We start from the raw sequence: 21,781 nt of genomic DNA, 5'->3' as shown, positions 1-21,781 counted from the left end.
GTAGTTTTTTTAACGAAGTAGCGTTTAAATGCGCTTCTACAGTTAGTGGTTCGAATGGAGAGATGGGTTCTGAAAATTTAAGCATCTACCTCAAAGAAATACCAAATGAACATGTTTGGTTTGTAGTGGTTATTAACCTGGTTATTAAAGGAATACACTTATCCTCAGAAGTATCATTCTAATATTTGATAAATGAGTAATAACATTACTTTATGAATACAAGTAACCAAATATTATTTTATCAATAAATAGTTTTAGGAAGTTTTTGGCAACATCTGAATATGACAAACCATTTAATAGCAACCATTTATAATTCTGTCCTATATTTGTGACATTGCGGCTTTGCCTAGGGCTCTATTCATATTGTTTTTCAGTGTAAAAATGTTAAATTAATACTAAATACATTAAACATGGTAACTCGTAAGCTGGCACGAGGTGATAAACCCATGTGATAAGGACTGTCGTTTTAGGCGACGCGAGGATAAAGTAAGTTACATTCATTTATTCATTCATTCGCTTTATATGTTATCTATAAAAACACTTGTGTAAGGGAAAGTACCTTTAAAGATAAACGCAATAAACAAATAGTTTGATTTTTGGCCCCTGGATGTGCGATGTTTGTTTATTTTTTGTTTTTTGATATCTAATTAAGGTAAGCTTTATAAGTATATGTTGCTTCATGTCATTTTTTTTTCGTTAAAGTGTGTACATATATACGTTACAATCAAATCTACATATACTTTGTATTGCGTAATAATGTAAGCGTGTCCCGTTTTTTTGCAGAAACCATGCCAGCTCTTGACATTCACGGTATTAAGGTGGAATTTCCATTCACCGCTTACGAGGTGCAGAAGTCGTACATGACAAAAGTTATTCAAGCCTTAAACACACATCAGAATGCTGCTCTTGAATCTCCAACTGGTACCGGGAAAACACTTTGCTTGCTTTGTTCTACATTAGCATGGAGGAGGCAACATTTAAATGAGTTAAAGAAACATACCAATCCTGTATCACAGGTAATCAAACCCAGTCAGGTATTGAAATCTCATTTAAAATGTTTGGCGTGTTTTTTCAAAATATTTGGGTGACCTTAAAGATTATTTACATACAGGATGGTAAAAACTACAATTTCTTTTAACAAATTTTACTATTATTTATAAAAGTCATTCCTTTTTTTATATTTCAGGTAATATTTTCTTTTTCATTTACTTTGTGCGATAATATCCTTCATTAAAAATAGCATTTTGTGGGTGTTTGTTGTTTTGCGTGACGGACCGTCAAGTATGACCACTAGGTTGGAGCAATTGTCGTTAAACATCTTGCGAGCATGAAACCTGGATTGTTCCGTTTCTGATGCTAGAAAAAAAATTAAATCTATTAGAACTAAAAGGTTTTCCCTGGGTGCATTTAATTTCTTTGTCTGAGTCAGTATTCAAACTAAAAACATTTTTTTTAATAGGAGGACGCCTGGTCTTCATCAGAAAAGTCAAAGGATTCAGCGATTCCAGCTCCCAAAATAATTTATGCTTCAAGAACACATTCACAAATTTCTCAAGTTGTAAAAGAGCTGAAACGAACAGATTATGGAAAAGAGTAAATATAATATCTATATATATATATATACAAGTTTATTCTGTTTTTTTTTGTATTTAGTTTTAAAGGTTTTTTGATCCTGTTACTAGGCATATTGAAATACTAAAATTGCTTGTAAATAATAAAAATCATTATACAAATGTGGCAGTGTTTCATCTGCTGTAATGTTTCAGTACTATTTATTATTTAGTTTATAACTACTAAGGATATACTGAAGTTTTGCTCTTATCTTATGTGCATTACTTTTTCATTTTGAATATTTTTCCTTCCCAACATTATAACATTAGGACCAGGCATTCGTACCAATTTTCAGCAGAGTGTCAAAAAAAGAGACACTCGGGCACAAGTTCTTGAGCTCAGCACGACACACCCCTAAACTCCACCTTTATTTCAGTATAACCATCAGCATACTTGGATCACGGGAACAGATGTGTATCCATCCTGAGGTTTCCAAACAAACAAGCAACCAAGCCATGGTCCACATGTGCAGGGGAAAGATAAACAAACACACTTGTCAGTTTTATAACAATGTTGAAGGTTGGTTGGTTAAACGTAAAATCTGAATAAATGAAATTTATTGTGTCTCATTTTTACAGAAGCGAACAAAAAACAACCATTGTTAGAACACACTTACGGATATAACAAAATAAAATTAATGTTTGAATAAAAGGCATAACAGTTACACTTTACCAACAAATACAATAAAAAAAACAATGTTTAGTTTAACTTTATTAAAGTTATGATCAAATGAAAATGTGCGTAAACACCATGCTTTAAACAATACTTTACTTCAAAATACAATTTCTATGATATTATTAATACCCACCCCTGTGGCTTAATGATTGGGGCAGTTTTCTTAGTTATCAGAGGATATCAGGTTTAAAACTCAATGCTGCCACCATTTTTATATGTGTGTTCTGGAAAGACAAGATACTTAATTCTTATCCAAGTATTGAAAAAAAAAAAAGTTTCTTTTCTGAAATTAACTTGCGTGGTAGCTCATAAGTGGGCATAAGGTGTATAAAGTAGTACACTAATGTTATAACTTCCGTTGCCCAACAGGAGATGAAAATAAGTAACATTCATTTAAAATTGTTTAATGTAAAATAAGATTATTTTGTAGTAAACCAGATAAAAATAAAATAAGATATTTTATAGTAAAGTAAAAAAATTAACTAAGTATAAATACCTTTAAAATAAACATTTTATGCTTTTAGATGCAAAAAAGAACAACATTTTTACAACTAAAGTGATGGATATTGAAGAGCTTGTAACAGTCGGCAAATCAAGAACTGTTTGTCCTTATTACTCCGAACGTGAAGTATCAAAACAAAACGAGTGTGGTATTATTTTCACTCCATATAATTATCTCCTGGATCGAAAATCACGAGCCACCAACAATCTTGAAATTCGAGGGAATATCGTTATTTTTGACGAAGCTCATAATCTTGTAAGTTTACTTGGATATGTTTCGAAACTATTAGTTAAGTTAAGATGCTATTCTAAAATTTTAATTTTGTCAGTTTATATCGACTGTTGTTGGTTTTTGCCCAACCACGCTAGGGTTAACAAGTGTCATTCTTTCGTTTATTTATTTAAAACAGCTAATTGCAACAGCCCCCCCTTTTATCCGAAACTCTTGTCAACACTTTTTATTAATATCTATTTTAACAACTGTTGTTTTGCCTTTGATTCCTTTTCTTCATTATGTAAATAACATAATCTTCGTCACCATTTTCTAAGAGATAAATACCAACTTTTTTGTCTCTTCAATTACGGTCAGTAGCAAAGGTTTAAAAATATTTTAAAAGAAAAGACAGGAAATAATGACAAAACAACAGTTTTTAAAACACGCTGAAGGTGGTTGTACACAGTATCCGGAATTCGTCCGGTTTGTCTATGTTGTCCGGATTTTGCTGCCGCATGCGGAACTCGGTAATGGGTTTGCATACGACTTCGCAGGCGAATTTGCATGCCGGATACTGTGTACAGCCACCTTTACAGTTAAAAACATATTTACCTTCAATTATATAAAGTAACTGTATGGTCGCTACACCTAAGAGACAACCACTTATGTTTAATTATTATCAAGTTAGTCTTTAAATGGTAACAAAAGTGTGAGTAATAAACATAAATTATGTAAAACACAAATTGAGTAACTATTTTTCGCTTGTAGGAAAAGTTATGCGAAGAGTCGACCTCATTTGACCTCACATCTCTGGAGGTTGCGAAGTGCATAGAAGAGGTTGGTGATGTCCTTGATGCTGCCACGAAGTTCGAAGAGTCCGGAACAGTTGCCGACGGTCACGAAAACGGAGAGTCTTCATCTTTGAGCGAATTTAAAAGTCAAGACCTTGCAATAATGAAGTCAGTTTTTATCGCGCTTGAAAAACTTTTGGATCAAGTTGAGTTAAATAAAGATACCAAGAGTCGATCAGAGCCAGGAAAGTAGGTGGAGAACTAAAATGATGTTTTTGTTTATAAAGAATAAAGAAATTATGTTTTCTATTAATAAAGTTTAAGTCATAGAATGAAAGCATGTCATGATAAAAACACAATACAAAAAATAGCTATTTTTACATTAAAATATCAGTTGCTTCACATTGATTAAAAATACTATATCTTTTTTTCTTTCTACATTAGTACCTAGCATTTAAAATGTTGCGTTTGAGTGCACATACACTATTTTACAAACAGCATTTTTGTTTAAAAATTAACATATAGGTATTACAATTAAAAAACTAAAATATTTATTAATGTTTTCTTCTTAACAGGTTCATGTTCGAATTTCTCTCCAAAATTAACCTCACAGAATCTACTTATCAAATAATGCTTGATGTTGTGGATAAAATAAGCACCTATCTGTCTACTTGTAAGTTGTTATGTAATAATACTGACTCGATACTGCATTTGACTTAGTTGAATATAACACGGTAGGTCAAATTCATCTACATATTTAAGGAATTTCCAATATTTCACTGTTTTAGCCAATGTTCTATATAGCATGAACAATGCTGTTTTATGGACATAGACAGGGTATGGGGTAATTGTAACATAAACTTATCCTTGGCCGGATTCCAGTCTAAAGCCATGAGAATAGGGGTTTGAGGCTTGCTGTTGCTATTAATGTGGTGTATGTGTTATTGGGAAAGACAGTTAAAATTACAATTGCTCTAACCAAGTGGTCTCTTATAGGTTGTTTAAATTGTCAGCCATACACTAAAAAATAATAAAATGAATCACTCACAAATAATGATGAATGTGATTCAGAACACCTGTGTTATAATGACTACTTTACCCCACCACTGAAAGATAAAAAGAGTTAGCCTCATTTTTTTCATTTGACCATTTTTCTTTTCAGTGAGCAACTCGCTTCGTATACGTGGTGCTGCCTTACAGAAATTCTCCGAAATTGTTAAAGTTGCATTTTCTTGGATGGAAGATGAAACAAAAGGTCACATGACCCGAACTCAGCGAATGCAAGAGCTATGCATGTGTTATCGTGTGCATATATGTGAGAACGCTGAAACTGGAAAGTCAACTGATGTTTGGAAAAGATCTGCCAATACTTCTTCTAAACCAGGTGACATTTTAATGTAATTTTAGCCAAGTACTACTTTAGTGTAAGTACGAGTAACCAGAATTTTATTATCCGTTTGTCTACAAACGAATATCTGTTTGTCCATTCTTTTTATTTCTGTACATTTAAAACTATTTTCCTAACATAAGGTCTGACTATGGCAAATTGGTTGGCATGCTTTTTTCTAGCCAAAAATCTCTTGGTGTGTATGTCCTTGGGCAAGACACTTAATGACGCTCATTACAACAGAGTAGTCCCAATGAATATTAAAATCAGCCATACATTACCAAACAAAGTTACAAACCTGGTAACTTTAGGTGTATAAAGTAGAACACCCTGTTTGAACGATTGCCTTTGCTCCTAAGAGACCTTCTATAGGGGGAAAAAATAATAAACCTTCTATAGGTTATTAGTTATTACACATATTTAACTGGAATAATGATTAAAAATACTATTTTAGGTCGCACAATATCATTCTGGTGTTTCAGTCCTGGTTACGCGATGACCAACTTAGTAAAATGTGGGGTTCGAAATCTTATTTTAACCAGCGGGACTTTATCACCGCTGGAATCTTTCACCAGTGAACTACAAATGTAAGGAATACCTCATTTTCTTTTTTATATTCTGTTTGTAACTGTAACTTACTTTATTCTTGACTGCATGGGAAAACGACAGTAGTATAAGTTAACATGGAAGTTATATTTCATACATCTTCTGGCTTACAAGTTACCATGGAAGCTACTTTGTGGATGTTTTTTTTATCTGCATGGCTGACAAATTGGATATCCCATTTGTGACTACTGTGTTCAAAAATCGCCATTAAATATCTTACGCAAGGACACATGCGGCAACAATGGTAGCAGCAAAGAGCCTTGAACCCATAACTTTTGACTGCCTCTTTATATAGCTTGTAGGGTCCTTACAGCTTTAATATATGGCATTATACCTAAGGGGTAATTTTACAGAGATTTTCCGATCACGCTTGAAAATGATCACGTTATAGACAAACACCAAGTGTTTGTGATCACATTAACTCACGGGAAAAAGGGAGGTTTATTAAATTCAACATTCAAGACCAGAAAGGATGTCAACCAAGTACAAGAACTCGGACTTACAGTTGCTGACATGATCGCTGCAGCACCAGGGGGCGCTCTTGTGTTCTTTCCTTCGTATTCTGCGATGGCTGAATATTTGACAATATGGAAAGTATGTCTCACTATAGGTTCACAGTATTTATTGTACTCTGGGGTAAATACGGTAAGCACATAATATCCCTTACCCATAAGGGGTCACTAAGTTAAGAGCAAAAAATATTACCAAACTAAAGGTATTTATTGACAGTTTTAAAAATGTCTTTTGTTTAAATCTAGAAAAAACGTATGGCAATTAAAGAGATAACTGTAAATATTCTTTTCCTTTAATAAACAGGAAAAACTTAGTTATCTGACTTCAATTTATTAGATATTTTATTACCGCAGTGTTTTCTTTAGTTTGTAAATCACAATGACAACTTAACCCTACTTAGCAAGTAATGAAACGTTTTAAGCACACATCGTAAAATCAGGTTATGACCTGTATGTTAAAAATATCATTTTATGACGTGTGTAAAAATAAAACAAAAAAGGTAAATATGTAATGAGATAAAAAAAATGTAAACCTCTCATAGAAATGCAAAATATTTTTTTACATTGATAATTTAGCAAGCCCGATATAGAATATAGGGAAGCTTGAAGCCACAGCATAGCTTTTCTAAAGTAAAAGATGGCAGTTTTATCAGCTCTTTCTAGACTGCAAAACTAATAATTTTTTTTAAAAATGCTTATAAGTTCACTGCATTCTGTAATTTCCACAGCTTTTTGAATACACTCTACATTTTTGCATGTGCATTTAAACTATCAAACATATTTTTAGAACAAAAATTTTGATCAGAAAGTTCTTCTTGCAGATTTCTTGATTGTTCAATATATTTCCACAGGAAAACTCTAACGTAATGACGCTTGTGGAAAAAGTAAAACCCTGCACTGTTGAACCCAAGAATAAACATGAGCTAAGAACTGCAATTGACAAATATTATACAGACGTCAACACTGGGGGAGGAACTTTTCTTGCTGTTTGTCGAGGCAAAGTAAGTTTGCTTAAACTTGGGTTATGTTTGAACTAAAGAGTTTTAATAATTCCTGTCAATCATAGATAAAAAAGTTACACTTTAAAAAATATTGTTTATTTTTTGTCATTTCGTGTTGCTTTTGATTAAATGGATGTAACGTTTAAGTTTAAGCCTAGAGTGTTATTATTTTTTGTTGTTGTAAGTAAAAGTCCAAACTGTAAAACAATTTTTTTATTCGAATGAAAATGAATGAAAGTAACTTATTTCATCCTCGCGTCGCTGGAAAAGAAAGTTGTTATAACATGGGTTTAACACCTCGTGCCAGCTTACGAGTTACCACGTATGTTACTTTAATTATTTTGGGGGAATTTTTTCATTTTTTATGTATGGCTGATAATTTGGACAACCCATTAGTGACCACTGGCTTGGAGCAATTGCCGTTAAGTGTCTTGCCCAAGGACACATACGCCCACAATGGTAGCAGCGTAGAGCCTTGAACCCATTACCTCTGGTTATAGGCAGGCGCGCTAACCACTATGCCACGGCGCCGAATTTATTATATTAAATAAATGGTTCGCAGTCTTATGTGAGATTTCGGGCCAGTGTGTTATTAGGTAAGATGGAAATTGCTTCAACCCAGTGTTCTTTAATGGGTAATTAAAACTGGTGGCCATACTGATAAAAAAACTAAGTTTTATTCGTAAATTCATAACTTGGCATACTTGTTGTGTATGAAATAAGAAACAACTGTAAGTTTTCTTGCCATGTTGGCTGATCACACTAATGTAGTCCCACAATCCAACTTTATATATTTCATGTAAATTTGATTATTTTTTCAAGGTTTCAGAAGGACTTGATTTTTCTGATGATAACGGACGAACAGTGATCATCGTTGGAATCCCGTATCCTCCCGCTTTTGATCCGAGGATTAAGATGAAGATGGCTTTCCTGGATGACCTCAGGACCAAAGGAGCAACAAGTGTGAGACAAATTTTATCTTAATTTATTATTGTTATAGTTTACGGAAAAATATATAAATGAATGTAACTCATTTACTGCGCACGGCAGGGCAAGGATGTTCGTTATAACATGTATGTTCTGTTTCATACACTTCATGCCCACTTACGAGTGACTGTATATAAGAACCCAATACATCTAGGTTATAGGAAGGCGTTTTTAAAAATAATTTTATTACATGCAGTTCAGATAAGGTAAAACTGTTATTTAATTTGTAAATAGTAAAAGCTGCTAAAGTTAAGTTTAAGCTCGTTATGGGGTTTTGAGTGATTAGGCAAACATATAAATGTCATTTTAATGGAACCATTTTTACAACTAGAATAAACTGAACTTGATCTACTAACTTTTATTAGCTCTGTCAATCAGGTTTGTACATCAGATATTTATCAGCTAAAATTAAAGTTTAAAGAAACACAAAACACTCTTTTTTGTGTAACAGCCAACATATTACAAAGTTTGTTTTTAAAATAACCTAATACATTCATTCTTCAGGCACACTGGGTTCTTTTTCTTAAGCTTACAGCACACAATTTTTTTTTTTTTTTTTTTTAACAATTTTTATTGGTAATTTACAAAAGGCTTGAAAGCACACTTGTGCCGTTACAAAGTCTTAGCAAAATCTATTTAAATTAAAATTATTATGGCAGAAGTTCAATTTTAAGAAAACTTTTCAACAGGCTAAAAATTATTTAAATAATTATTATTATAGTAGGGTGGGGGAAGATGAGACACCATTAGCACATAATATCCAAATATCCCGTGTGTTTTAAACAATTAACAACGATCTATGGGAGTTGTGAGGATACTGTTTTGTAATTCCTTGAATGTTTTTTTTATTACTAAATGGGACAACAAAATAGAATGAAAAGGTGTCCGATCTTCCCCCACCCCACTGTATGCTTATCTTACTTTGCTCTACAGTTACTGACTGGTAGGGAATGGTACAGACAGCAAGCTTGCAGAGCTGTCAATCAAGCTATTGGAAGAGTCATTCGACATAGATATGATTATGGGGCAATTGTTTTATGCGATCATAGATACGCAGGCAGAGATCAACTAAGTGAGGTAAGGAGGTTTTGTTATTAGTTTATTACTATGTATCAGTCTAAATTCTCTATTTTATGCGCTTCTACAATGGTAGATAAATTCGATATTACTGGGGGAAGGTATTCACTATTCAGATTACTACTTTCACTTTAATTTTTTTTGTTTTAGTTTAAATAATTTTTGGAAAGTTTTTAAAAAGATTTTTTTGGCCGCTTTTTATTGGGAAATGACTTGCATTGGTCACCTCTCAATTGTCGGCCATTGCTCTTGTATCAATATTAAGTTATATTTGTCTTTATAAGAGTAGAAAGTAAACTTAAGTGTTTTTTTTCCAATTATGAGTGTTTTTTTTCCAATTATGAGCAGAATCTAGCTCAAGCTAATTTCATTTTTTACAAATTCCGATAAAAAGTTGTTTTTTTCGTGTATACATTTACTCACAAACATAGATATCACACATTTGTGTAACACAGATGTTGTTTTATACATTAATTTATTTTTTTTATTTTTTTGCCTTAGCTTCCAAAGTGGGTTCAACCTCACGTAGTTAAATTTAACAACGCAGCTAAATGCATCAGGAGACTTCGTTCTTTCTTTTGCTCCGTCAACGAAAAGGAAAAAAATCGTTTAAAGTGAGACAAATAGTTTCCTATCATATATATGTTGTATAATAGATTACTTCTGCTACCAGGCACAATGTGAATAATACATACATGTTTATAAAATGGCATAAAGTCGATTATTGCAGAATATTTTGCTTATAGTTATCATTTATCTAACCTTATATGGTGTGGAAAACCAGACCTTTCTGTTACTTACACATCATATGTGGTTTGCGTTGTACACCTTGCTATTTTCTGTATATGACTGATTCAAATTTTATATGAATAAACGAATGTAGCTTACTTTATCCTCGCGTGACTGGAAAACGACAGTCGTTATAACACGGGTGTTTTGTTTTATACACCTCGTGCCAGCTTGCGAGTTACCAAGTATGTTACTGTGTGGGTTTTATTATTTCCGCGGGATTTATTATTTTTTATGTGTGACTGATAATTTAGACAATTCATTAGAGACCACTGGGTTAGAGCAATAGCTGTTAAGTGGCTTGCTCAAGGACACATAAGCCCACAGTGGTAGCAGTGAAGAGCCTTGAGCTCATTACCTCTGAGTTAAAGACAGGCGTGCTAACCAACTGTGCTAACTTATTACAGGGATATTGTGTTCAATAAATAAATAGAGTTATAAACCTTACTTTTATACAGGGAAGCTTATGAATATTGTGAGTTTGACAACAAAGCCGAAACTTCTTCATGTAAAAATCTTTCCCCAAAATCTGATATCGCAACAAATGTAAAAACTTTAAATTCAAATAAAAGAGCCAAGGTATGCATCAAGTACAGTGAAAGTGACCAACACAATAATTATGACATGTAAGTTGATTTTCTCTTGGATAAGGCACCAATTGTGGGGTGGCAGGGTGGGTTGGTAAACCCTAGAATTTAATTTTTTTGCAATCACCACTTGTTTATAATTAAGTAATATTTCGTTTCACAGAATAGTATGCCAAACTATCACCATCTTGCATTTAGAAACGTATTTCTTTTATCGTATAAATTGTTATCAGTAACGTAATGTATATTTGCTTTAACCGATTTGTTTGTTTTTTATTCTCCAAATTGTTACAACTAAAATAAACTTGGGTTCAGAGCCCCAATTAACACCCTGTTGCTCCTTGAAAAGCCACTGTTGTTAAATCTGTTGTGAAACGATGTACTATACTTTTAGCATATATTACACTATATAGGTATATGTCCCCTGTTTCAATTTCTCAGCCTACCTTAACGAAAAAAAGGAAAATTGCTTCCACAGAAAAAAGGTGAGGCATTTCTAAAATATCTACCATTTACAACCAATACTTTCAACTAAATATTAAAACAAAAAACTTCCCCCACAAAACCTACAAAATTAAATACCCGGTAACTTATAAGCGAGCATGAGGTATTTGAAACAGAAAACTCATGTTATAACGACTGTCAATTCCCTAGGACAAATAAGTTATATTCATTCACTTTTCAAAATTGCTGCAAAAAATAAATACATTTTTTAATTGCTTATTAAATCTTACGAGAACCTGTCAGTAATTGATATACCATAATTTTTATTTATCTCTTCGAATACTATAACGAAGGTCAAATTAATAAAAACAACAAAGAAAATAGCAGAAAAATGACAGTCGTTAAAAAAAAATATTTTTCTTTTTTTGACAATCTATTATGGTTTGGTTAGATATAACACATAGTTTAAACACAAAAATTTCAATCTTTACGCAGTGGCCCTGCCAAACAGAAGAAAAGTTTACTTGATGCATTGGATAATATTGTAAGCGATAATGAAGAAATTTCGGATGAAAATAATTCTGCCCAAGTAAGTTATTACAACGAGATCTAAAACTTTTTAAACTTTGTTCAGACCGTCTTGGGTTCATCTATATTTTTTTTAATGGAATTTTTTTTTACTGGAGAAAGTGAGGAATTGGTTTATATACATGTTTTGGAGGTTTTATTGGTCTTATTGCGCTATCCTGGTCACTACTGCTTGATGTGTTTGTTGTAGCATACTAGAGGACCTTAAATGAATGCAAAATTGGCCTATTTCTACATATAATAATAAAATTTTAAAAATCACCATTTTTGCATTTTTCTGCTTTAGAAATGGGATGATTTTTCGACAATTTTCTTAGTAAAATTTAGTTCGTTCATAGAACATCACCCTTTAACAGAAGATAAATAGATTACTTTGTATGTGTTTATTCACTATTTTTATTACCAGAATAATATGCCAACTGCCACAACAATACCTGACATAAGGAAATTTAAACAAAGGAAAAAGATCATTGTAAAGGTAAGAATGGGTGAATATTTAAATTAAGTCTTTGTTAGTCTGTTATTTCTGCTATGGTGGAGCTAACACATTGTATGTATATAGTATATTCATACCAATAGTGGAAATGACGGGTTCAGTTGTATAATAGTACTATCTCACTTTTTTCACCTTTTGCCATTTTTTAAATATTATTTCATATGTATGAATGTAACTTACTTTATCCTCGCGTGGCCGGAAAACAACAGTCCTTACCACACTAACACCTCATGCCAGCCTACGAGTTACCATGTATGTTACTTTGTGGGTGATTATGTAGTTTTGTGGTGGTTGATTTTTGTTTGTGTACCCAACTGTTTCAAAAACATTTTGTGACTATTGAATAACAGTATTTACAATGTCTTTGCAACAGGTACGTAAATTACTTTGGCCAGTGCTCTACCCATAATTTTCCCTAAAAAATACTTAAATTTATACCCACACAATAACAAGCTGTATTTGTTTCAGAAAAAAGGAACAGAGTTTAAAACGTCAAAAGAAAATACAAAACAAGATTCTTCGAACAACTCAAAACAAGCATTAGGTAAAAGTTGTTGTCTTCTCTTGATTTTAAAATACTATGATTTTCGCTACCACTTTCAAAAAATAAAAAAAAGGTTGTGTTTTGTACTTACTTATTTAAAAAGAGAATTTAGTTATTTCTAAAGCGGGTTGTGTTACCTGGTGTTTTTATTTTAATATTTATCTTGTTTTAATGTGCTGTTACAACTAGAACTCCTGCTTTTTTCTCATTGTATCATAACAGAATAACCCAAGTGCTACTAATTTAATACCCAGCAAAAAATCAAGTCTCAACTTATATCTCTTTTTTTGTGCACCATTAGTTCTTTAGTGATACTAGAATTTTGTTTTCTGCATACTGGAATATAGTGTAACGTCCTTTTCCCAATTTAGTATAAATAGTAAACAGAAAAGAGGCACATTCAAAGCCTTGAACTCTAACAGTGCTTTGTATCTAGTAATGATGGCTAAATTATTTTGTATTTTGTAATTCCACAGGTTTTGATAGCACACGTTTGACAAGCGGGCCATACCAGTATTACATTGAATGCACCAAATCAACACTAAGCACTCCATTATATATTGAGTTTAAAAAAGCTGCACGAGATTATACAAAGGTATGAATGGTTACTTGTTTGCTGTGTCTTACAAATTTTATTTTATTTTTTTTACCAGTTTTGTGTTCATGTTTTTCTTTTTTGACTAGTTTTGCGTTATAAAATTAATTTCGCAGTAATTTAAAACCCCAAGAGTTGCTTATTTTTTAAATAAAAAGGATGAATAAGGTAGGTGACTTATTTAGTTTTACCTGGCGAGGCAACGGCAGTCGTTATAACACAGGTGAAATATATTTTAATCGTCTGATCGTGTTGACACCTATGTAACTTTGTGTGTGGTTGTTTTTGACTGTTTTATGTACGGCATACAATTTAGCACAGGCCATTATTGGCACGGGGTTGGATCAATGAAATGTAACTTACTTTATCCTCGCGTGACCAAAAAAAACGACATTCGTTATAAAACGGGTGTTTTGCTTTGTACACCTCTTGCCAGCTTACGTGTCTATAACCCAGCATAGGTGATGGGCTCAAGGCTCGTCGCTGCTACCGTTGTGGGCGTATGTGTCCTTGGGCAAGACACTTAAGAGCAATTGCTCCAACCCAGTAGTCACTAATGGGTTGTCCAAATTATCAGCCTTGAAAAAGTAAAAAATGCCTCAAAAATAGTGTATGACGTCCGTGGTATAACGACTGTCGTTTTCCGACCACGCGGGGATAAAGTAAGCTACATTCATTCATTTCATACTACGTATCTATCTTTGTGGGTGGTTGTTTTTCTGTATAGATGACAATTTAAACAACCCATTAGTTTCCATTGGGTTCAAGGAATTTCCGTTCGGTGTCCTACCCAAAAGCACATATACGTCCATTACGATAGCAGCGACGAGCCTTGTACCGAAATCCTGCGACAAGCCCTGTATCGTTAAACACCTTGTCAAAGGACACACATAGTCATAAATAAAACTTTTTCCAGTTAAATCGTTTGTAATACTTAACCGTAGTAACAAGCTACCGTATAGTTCGTAACAGTGTGCAGTATTACTACCGCGACTGTATTTCTCGTAGTCAAAAGATATTGGCTTCGAAGCTGCTACCATTGGGCCACTGTATGTCTTTACTTCAACCCAGTGGTGCATATTTTAATTTTTGTTGGCATATATTTTAAGACCCATTTCCGCATATGGGTATAACAGTTATTGCTGGGAAAGTATCGGCGCCGTGGCAAAGTGGTTAGCACCTGCTTGTAACCCAGATGTAGTGGGTTCAAGGCTCGTCGCTGCTACCATCTTTGTGGGCGTATGTGTCGGACATTCATGAAGAAATTGTCAGCCATGCAGAAAAACATACCCGCAAAGTTTTATGGTAACTCGTAAGGTGGTACCAGGTGTATGAAATAAAACCCTTGTTATAATAACGATCTGGTGCTACGTAAACGTAACAGACAAATTCGTCTTAATGGCATCTTCTGTCTCTTATTCAAGTACAATCAACCCGTGTTATAACGACTGTAATTTTCCGTCAGATTAAGCAAGTTACATTTCCTTGTGTATATAAGTAATCGCCAACAACAAACATTGCGATTATAAACCGCTTGTAAACATATCATCTGCGTTTATTTCAGAATGGTGACGTTGAAACGGTGTTTAATTCCCTGCACGATGTATTTATGGTGGTTGGCTCGCAGCACCCAGAGTTGTTAAGCAGCTTCGTTCGCTTCATACGAGCCGAACATCGGGCCCAATACACCAAGCTATGTTCAGCGCGGACAAAACAAAGTAATTCTATTTTAGATCCGCAGTTATGTCGCATCTGACATATCTTATGCTAGGCTCAGATACACCGGTGTAACAACGGCTGGCGTGTAGAGGGCCTGTTCGAGTTGCTGAGGCTGCGAAGACCTGTCCAATCGCACACGGGCAACTTAGCGTCGCTGGGTGTACGGTTTCCATTATGTCAGTTGGACCAATTCAAAGCGAGCGATTGAAAATCGTTCGGAATCCAACGACACCTGATATAGCTTGTGTACCGGGTTTCATAAGCGCATTCTAAATAAAAATATTCCTCGAAGAATAAACCGTGTCGTGGTGGTTCGTCTGTTACGCGTCCTCACCTCGCGGACATTTTGTGCAAATACTTTAATATTTGAGTGCATTTAGCAAAGGTAAAGCAAAAATGGTGCGTTGCGTTATTACTACGCCCAAGAAAAAAACGTGAACAGTCAGTTCAGTTGACGAAACGCCCGGAATCCAGCACTGCACGCTTATAGTAATGCTTAGAGGGATTGATACAGGATCAGCGGCGTTTCTGCGGATTTGCGTCATTCCAAAAGCAATCAACGCCTTATAGACTCGTGGTAGCAATCGGTGGAAATGGTTTACTAAGTCTACTTGTTCATAGCCATAAGTTGAACGAAGCGGTAATGAACAGTTAGTTTACTTTTGAATTTTCAGGATTAAAAATGGGTTTCTGCAGGCACTGCACGTCGCTTTGTAATATGACGCAGCAGTTGTAGTGTTGATAACTTATCTGTAACACCTATAGAACATTATACAGGTTCGGTGTCATGTTTAATGTTAGCATGTGCAAGGGTTGATTAACAACTTATATTTACCTTCGTTACTCAGTGCGGTCTGCAGTGCACGGTAGCTTATTTGACGTGTCGTCGCGGGGCAGCGCTTTTGTGATTAGCGTTCATGTGGAGAAGCGCTCAGGTAGAAGTTCTATTCTGTTTCGACTTAAGTTGCCACGATTGTTAAGCATACAATATAACTTGGGGACAATTGCTGGTATTCATTATCATAATGGCTGAATGTATTCGCATCCTTTCACTATACAGGTACGTTTCGCAATACTGTTATAGTTATTTGCTAAACGTATGTTTGCTTAATACGTTTATAACTCGCCGGCGATTTAACGCGTATATATATGATGTTAGGTAAACGTGTGATATTTTAAATTTACTACATAGCCTATACTGCATATGGAGTATAACTATGCAGCTTCCTGTGTGTGATAGTTTGACGCTTACGTAATAGTGACGTAATTACAAGAGACGAGAAACAGTCATGGCACTCGAGCCTATTTCTAGTAAGCGCCGTATTTGTCGAGTGGTGGTGTGACGTCACGGTCGTTATGGCAGCTGAGAAACGAGAGAGGGAAAGAAGGCGACGACGTAATACCTTGTGACATAACGGTGCAAGCGAGAGAAAAGAGACTTTTGAAGGACAATTCAAGGGCGGAGAGAAAGAAGAGACGACATTGTGACGTCATCACGTGATGAAGTATTGCGAAATGTACGGTTATAGTTGGAGTTTGGCCGACGCTTTGTCGTGTAAGGAGCCTGATTCGCGTATGGAGCAGTCGTGTAGTGAACAGTTAGCGGTAAAGCGGTAATTATTATTATAGCGATTCTTTCGCCGTAGCCACACAGGTGAAATTAAGAGCGAGATTTTTATATAAAATAAAAAAAATAGTTTTAACTATTCAAATTTAGTCGTACTACAGTTCGTCATTTTAGACAGATTTACACATTTTTTTTAAAAAAACTTTATTTTCATTACTAATTTTGTAGACAATAATAAGAAAGACAGAGAATCAGTGACAGGTAACTTGCAGGTAATGATTCGTTGCATTATCTCCAGTGGGGCTTGCGAGCGGAAAAGTTTAGCCTAGGTGAACGAGAGCGTACGTATGACGTCAGCATTCCATCATAGCTCTCTCCCATGGGTTCGACGACTGCTCGACCGTTATCCCCACTCTACGTCAAACAAGTTTTGTTTGCTTAACTGCTCGTAATCACCACTGTTGAGATTATTACAGAGAATTAGCGTGCACCTAGCGCTACTTTGCGGCTTGTGGCAAATTTAATCATAATCCTAAAAAGTTACTTTAGCCTGGCGCGGATTTATTTGAGTTAAATATTATACGCGTTGATTATTTTCCTATAACCAAATGCCCTCTTATGCCAAAGCTGCTCCTTTATCGATCGAGTTTTAGGATTAAGTATCCAATCTTCGAATCGTGCCCAGACTAATGTTCAAACCTATGTTACGAAAATCAAAATTGTATCGACTTGTATTGCAGTTCCATATATAGGTAGCAACTGCGTACAGACGCCATGTGTAGTTTATTAAACAGCGATGACACCTTATCATCGATGCTGTTCATTAAGCAAGAGCCTTGCAGTCCGCTCGAAAGCAGCGTCAACTTTAACAGCAGCTTTAACTCGTCGCTCAGCAGTAGCCCTGAGAGTTTGTGTTCAGACGGTGGTACATACAGCCCCCCAACAATGGTCCACTTCGGTTTCCCTGCGTTGTTTCCGTCCATGCCGTCACCTGGAGACATATCGTCGCATTTCAACAGTAATTTTAACAACAACCGAGCGACTTCGTCCGGCGAAGAAGATGTTTTCGAGGATTTCAGCAGTTGTATGACGTCATCAGAGTCGTGTAGCGGCGAGGGTTTAGCCGGGTTAATGCCACCGAGTCTGTCTGAATACAAGAGCGGGATTGATTCCTGCGACGCTGATAGCGTCCTCGCCCTCGTACCGCCCACTTCACTCGTGCTCAAATCTCCAACCACAAGCGAAAGTACCGGGACCCCCGCACCGTTGTCTAGCAGTAGTACTCCACCCAAACGACTCTGCCTTGTATGCGGGGATATAGCTTCAGGATACCACTACGGCGTTGCTTCATGCGAGGCTTGCAAAGCATTTTTCAAGCGAACCATTCAAGGTATTTTGAGAACTATTTTTAAAAAAATGCCTATTTTTACTTTGCATAGAAAAAAAAACTGCATAGAAAACAAACAAAACAAATGGAAATACGAATTTTATGTCGTTCATTGCCTTGAAAATAACTGGTAACCAATGTAACCATATTTAAAGGGAGCATTGATTACACTTGTCCTGCTGCCAACGATTGCGAAATCACTAAACGCCGAAGAAAATCTTGCCAATCTTGTCGGTTTTCTAAATGCTTGAGAGTTGGAATGCTCAGAGAAGGTAAGAGCTCTATTTGATTATATAGCAGCCTAATTTCCCATTAGTTTTATTTATATGTTCTTTTTAAACTAGAAAATGAATGTATGCAGCACAGTATGGTGGCTTGTGGGGTAAAATGGAACATTTTACATATTCTCGTACATTCTTCTAATTTTATGTTCTCGTCCAATTTGGCATTATACACAAAACATATTTACAGAATAATATAGTCGTAACCCCAATTCTCCAAAATGATAGCGTTTTTAATTGTTTAAAATGTGACCAGAAAAGAGGATATTTGAGTGCCAGCGGTATCCCATCTTACCCCACACTTGCGTAACAAGAGTAAAACCGTAATTCGTTATGAAACGCATATTGATATTTTTGCTATTTTTTTTAGGTGTGCGATTAGATCGCGTTCGAGGTGGACGGCAGAAGTACAAACGAAAGATAGATGCCAACGAAATGCCTTACCTGGTTGCGGTGCCTGCTGCCGCCGAACCTGCTCCAAATGTACTTTCACGTAAGTGAAAATTTTGTGGAAAAATTTCCTCTCGAACCAGTCTTTTTATACAATGACACAGCCGTTCCCATGAACAAATATAAATCATGGCCGTGCGCATACGTAGTTCGCTTTTATATTTGCTTCGTCGTTGTTTTATACCGCAGTCTTGGTTGTGCAAACTGTAGCGACGCGGAAATGTTTTAAAACTTACTTTTAAACGCAGCGAACAAGATTTTATCCCATCTGCTCATGGCTGAACCGGATAAACTGTTTGCACCCCACGACCATTCTGCCACAAGATCCGAAATTTCAATTCTAACTGCGCTTTGCGACCTTGCCGATCGTGAATTGGTTGTTATTATAGGATGGGCAAAACATATTCCGGGTGAGAATTTTTCCCAAAAATTTTGTTGTGCTTGTAATTTAATCGTTTTTCAGACGTTTTTATTACCAGACATATAAATCAAAACCTTTTGAAAAGGAAATATTTTAAAGTTATTCCCGAATTTTGAAAGTTATAAAAGTTATTCTAAAATTGTCAGATATACATTTTTTTATAAATTAAAATCTTTTACACCTGTTGTAGGATTCACAGTCTTGTCTTTGGCTGACCAAATGGCGCTCTTGCAATCAGCTTGGATGGAAGTTTTAGTACTTGGAATAGTTTTCAGGTAATTTTACTTTCTTTTCTTAGTTTAGGGCATCCGAGCGATGGGACCTCACCCACATCAAAAAAACTTTATCACCGTTTTTTTCGCGCATTATATGCAAAAGCTCAATTGTAAGTGAATCGCATGATTTTAATAAACTATAGTAGGGTGGGGGAAGACGGGACACCTTAGCACATAATATTCAAATATGCTGATCGTGTTTTAAACAATTAAAAACGGTCTATGGAAGTCGTGAGAATACGGTTTTATAATTCTTTGAATGTGCTTTGTTTATTACCAAATGGGACGAGAAAATAGAGTGAAAAGGTGTTCCATCTTTCCCCACCCAACTGTTTCAAATTAAAATACAATTTTTTAACTACAGAAAATTTATTAAATTAAAGAATTATTTTTGATCCGGTAGATCTGATATCGAAATTTATTAAAAAATATTGTACAGGTCTCTTTCACGAGACGGGGACCTTGTTATTGCCGAAGATTTTATTCTGGACGCTGAAAATTGTGCCGAAGTCGGAATGGTGGAGTTATATCACTATCTTAATCAATTACAACGGCGATTGAAGCAACTTAACTTTAAAAAGGAGGAATTCGTTTTGATGAAGGCAATTGCTCTTGTCAATTCTGGTATGTAAAACTATTATAACCGTTGACAAAAAAAATAAATATTGTAATCATTTTTTTTCGAACTAACATTTTTTGTAATTTAATGAAATAATTTTTAACGATTTTTGTTCTCAATTTCGATAAAAAGTTTAAAAATTCGTTTCGTTTGGAACGCGTTAAGGCATGTGAACGTACGCAGGAATTTGTGACACGTCTTACATAATTACAAGTGACGTCTAAACGTGATAGAATCTGCCGAACATATCCAACAAAATTAGATTACTTAGATTACTTTATAATTCCATTTCCGATAAAACCACATCACGGCAGTTGCTAGGTAACGATGTGACGTCATTCGAGTTCGAAGGGTCCTGCTGACGTAATACCAAATTTAGAACAAGTTTCTTTTTTCGTCTGCCAGACGTTACTTTTTTTGTTTGTTCTCTCGTTTGCATTGCATACATACGCTATTATTCATTTTTACTCAAACGGGGTTTAGTAATAGTTTTGTCAGTTTAGTTATGCTGTTGGGTTTATACTGTAAACATGTGTTTTTAAATATGTTGTATTTTGTCTTATGCTACAAGGCTCAGTAAATATATCTGCGCTAAACGCGTTGGCTTACACATCGTCTATTCCCTTTAGACTCTCTTCATGTGGAAAACCACCAGACCCTTCGACAGTTGCAAGACACCTTGCTGCAAACGTTGTCGGACACTGTACAGTCAACCCCGTCGAATACGGCTACAACATTTGCCTTCCAGAGGTGTGGTCAGTTGCTGCTGACACTTCCTCTGCTGCGGTTGGCCGCCGTTAAAGCTGTACATTTCTTCAACACTGTCAGGCAATCTGGAAAGGTTGTTTTGCATAAGCTTTTCCTTGAAATGCTGGACGCCAAACTGTAAATGCCGCACTGAAGTATGCAAAAAGCTATATGACAATATGCAGCGCGTGAGCCTTCGTGGATATTACATCTTTTTGCTGTCAACTTTTCTTACCACTGTGACGATGCTATCTTTTCATTGGTCATTGCTGGACTTGTTAATTAGTCAAATTACCCTCTCCTTTGCTTCTCTGGTTAGTGCCAACTGAATTCAAAAGCCGCTAAGTTCCTAATGTTGTTTAGTTCGTATTTGTTTCTTTTACATTGTTGAATTTATTCTTATGTGATGTGTACGCTACTTTTCATTGTATTAATGGACCTGCATGCGACAGAATGCATTCATGTGGGTCACCAGAGCGTTTAAGGCCCATGCGTCCTTACGCTCTGGCGTGTTTAAAAATAAATCAGGGCTGCAACTGTCATTATCAACAGTGGACTGCTTCACACAGTTTCCTGCCGCTGTTATTATTTGCTAGAAATTGAAGTGCGCGTTTTATTTATTCTTGTACTGCCTTTAATGAAGAGCATACTTTGTTCACTTTAAATATTGATACGTTTGCTTCAGAGACATATTTTTGTTTTATGTGTTTTATCTCACGTTATACGAAAAAAAAACATGAATTTTCACCGAAAACGAGCGTTGTTTAATTTATGGCCATGCAATCTTTGTCTAAAAAGGCGAAAGTTATTATTGAAAAGTATAACTCCTATAGGAAATATATATATTTCCAGTGGAAACCTCTTTCATCTTATCTCACTCCATACATATATATGAGTGGGGGGGAGATTG

The 21,781-nt window shown here is 35.2% G+C and overlaps 2 protein-coding genes across 4 annotated transcripts; both read left to right on the top strand.

Moving 5' to 3' along the window:
* The first annotated feature begins 300 nt into the window (after positions 1–300).
* On the top strand, positions 301–15,422 carry LOC149727832 (regulator of telomere elongation helicase 1-like). 3 transcript variants are annotated; one of them, XM_089888814.1, is made up of 22 exons: positions 301–486; positions 784–1,034; positions 1,460–1,593; positions 1,988–2,130; positions 2,811–3,043; positions 3,770–4,041; positions 4,368–4,465; positions 4,955–5,176; positions 5,634–5,766; positions 6,139–6,379; positions 7,149–7,298; positions 8,121–8,261; positions 9,219–9,362; positions 9,864–9,976; positions 10,610–10,777; positions 11,152–11,223; positions 11,678–11,771; positions 12,177–12,248; positions 12,735–12,810; positions 13,287–13,405; positions 14,970–15,123; positions 15,177–15,422. In XM_089888814.1, exons 2-22 carry the CDS (start codon positions 789–791, stop codon positions 15,194–15,196), a joined length of 3,045 nt encoding a protein of 1,014 aa, XP_089744940.1. In that variant the 5' UTR covers positions 301–486; positions 784–788; the 3' UTR covers positions 15,197–15,422. The 3 variants fall into 3 exon arrangements, with proteins under 3 accessions (XP_089744940.1, XP_089744938.1, XP_089744939.1); XM_089888812.1 differs by lacking the exon at positions 301–486 and adding an exon at positions 499–652; XM_089888813.1 differs by lacking the exons at positions 301–486; positions 15,177–15,422 and adding an exon at positions 499–652 and having other exon boundaries at positions 784–1,016; positions 14,970–15,161.
* A 152-nt stretch (positions 15,423–15,574) lies between these two features.
* Positions 15,575–21,625, top strand: LOC149727831 (steroid hormone receptor ERR2-like). The gene is made up of 7 exons (XM_089888820.1): positions 15,575–18,081; positions 18,234–18,350; positions 18,730–18,852; positions 19,058–19,219; positions 19,421–19,505; positions 19,945–20,129; positions 20,754–21,625. Exons 1-7 carry the CDS (start codon positions 17,466–17,468, stop codon positions 21,011–21,013), a joined length of 1,548 nt encoding a protein of 515 aa, XP_089744946.1. The 5' UTR covers positions 15,575–17,465; the 3' UTR covers positions 21,014–21,625.
* The last annotated feature ends 156 nt before the right edge of the window (positions 21,626–21,781 follow it).

The sequence above is a fragment of the Ciona robusta genome, chromosome 11, assembly GCF_009617815.1.
Source record: "Ciona robusta chromosome 11, ASM961781v2".
NCBI lineage: Eukaryota > Metazoa > Chordata > Ascidiacea > Phlebobranchia > Cionidae > Ciona > Ciona robusta.
This window is presented reverse-complemented; position numbering and strand designations above follow the sequence as displayed.

What these genes read in the sequence shown, in the direction of transcription:
- LOC149727831 (XM_089888820.1), top strand. Translation starts at nt 17,466, where the DNA reads ATGTGTAGTTTATTAAACAGCGATGACACCTTATCATCGATGCTGTTC. An exon ending in TTTCAAGCGAACCATTCAAG is followed by an intron (nt 18,082 to 18,233) that starts GTATTTTGAGAA and finishes CCATATTTAAAG; the next exon opens with GGAGCATTGATTACACTTGT. An exon ending in GTACTTGGAATAGTTTTCAG is followed by an intron (nt 19,506 to 19,944) that starts GTAATTTTACTT and finishes AATATTGTACAG; the next exon opens with GTCTCTTTCACGAGACGGGG.
- LOC149727832 (XM_089888814.1), top strand. Translation starts at nt 789, where the DNA reads ATGCCAGCTCTTGACATTCACGGTATTAAGGTGGAATTTCCATTCACC. An exon ending in GGAAAAAGATCATTGTAAAG is followed by an intron (nt 12,249 to 12,734) that starts GTAAGAATGGGT and finishes TATTTGTTTCAG; the next exon opens with AAAAAAGGAACAGAGTTTAA. An exon ending in TTCAGCGCGGACAAAACAAA is followed by an intron (nt 15,124 to 15,176) that starts GTAATTCTATTT and finishes ATCTTATGCTAG; the next exon opens with GCTCAGATACACCGGTGTAA.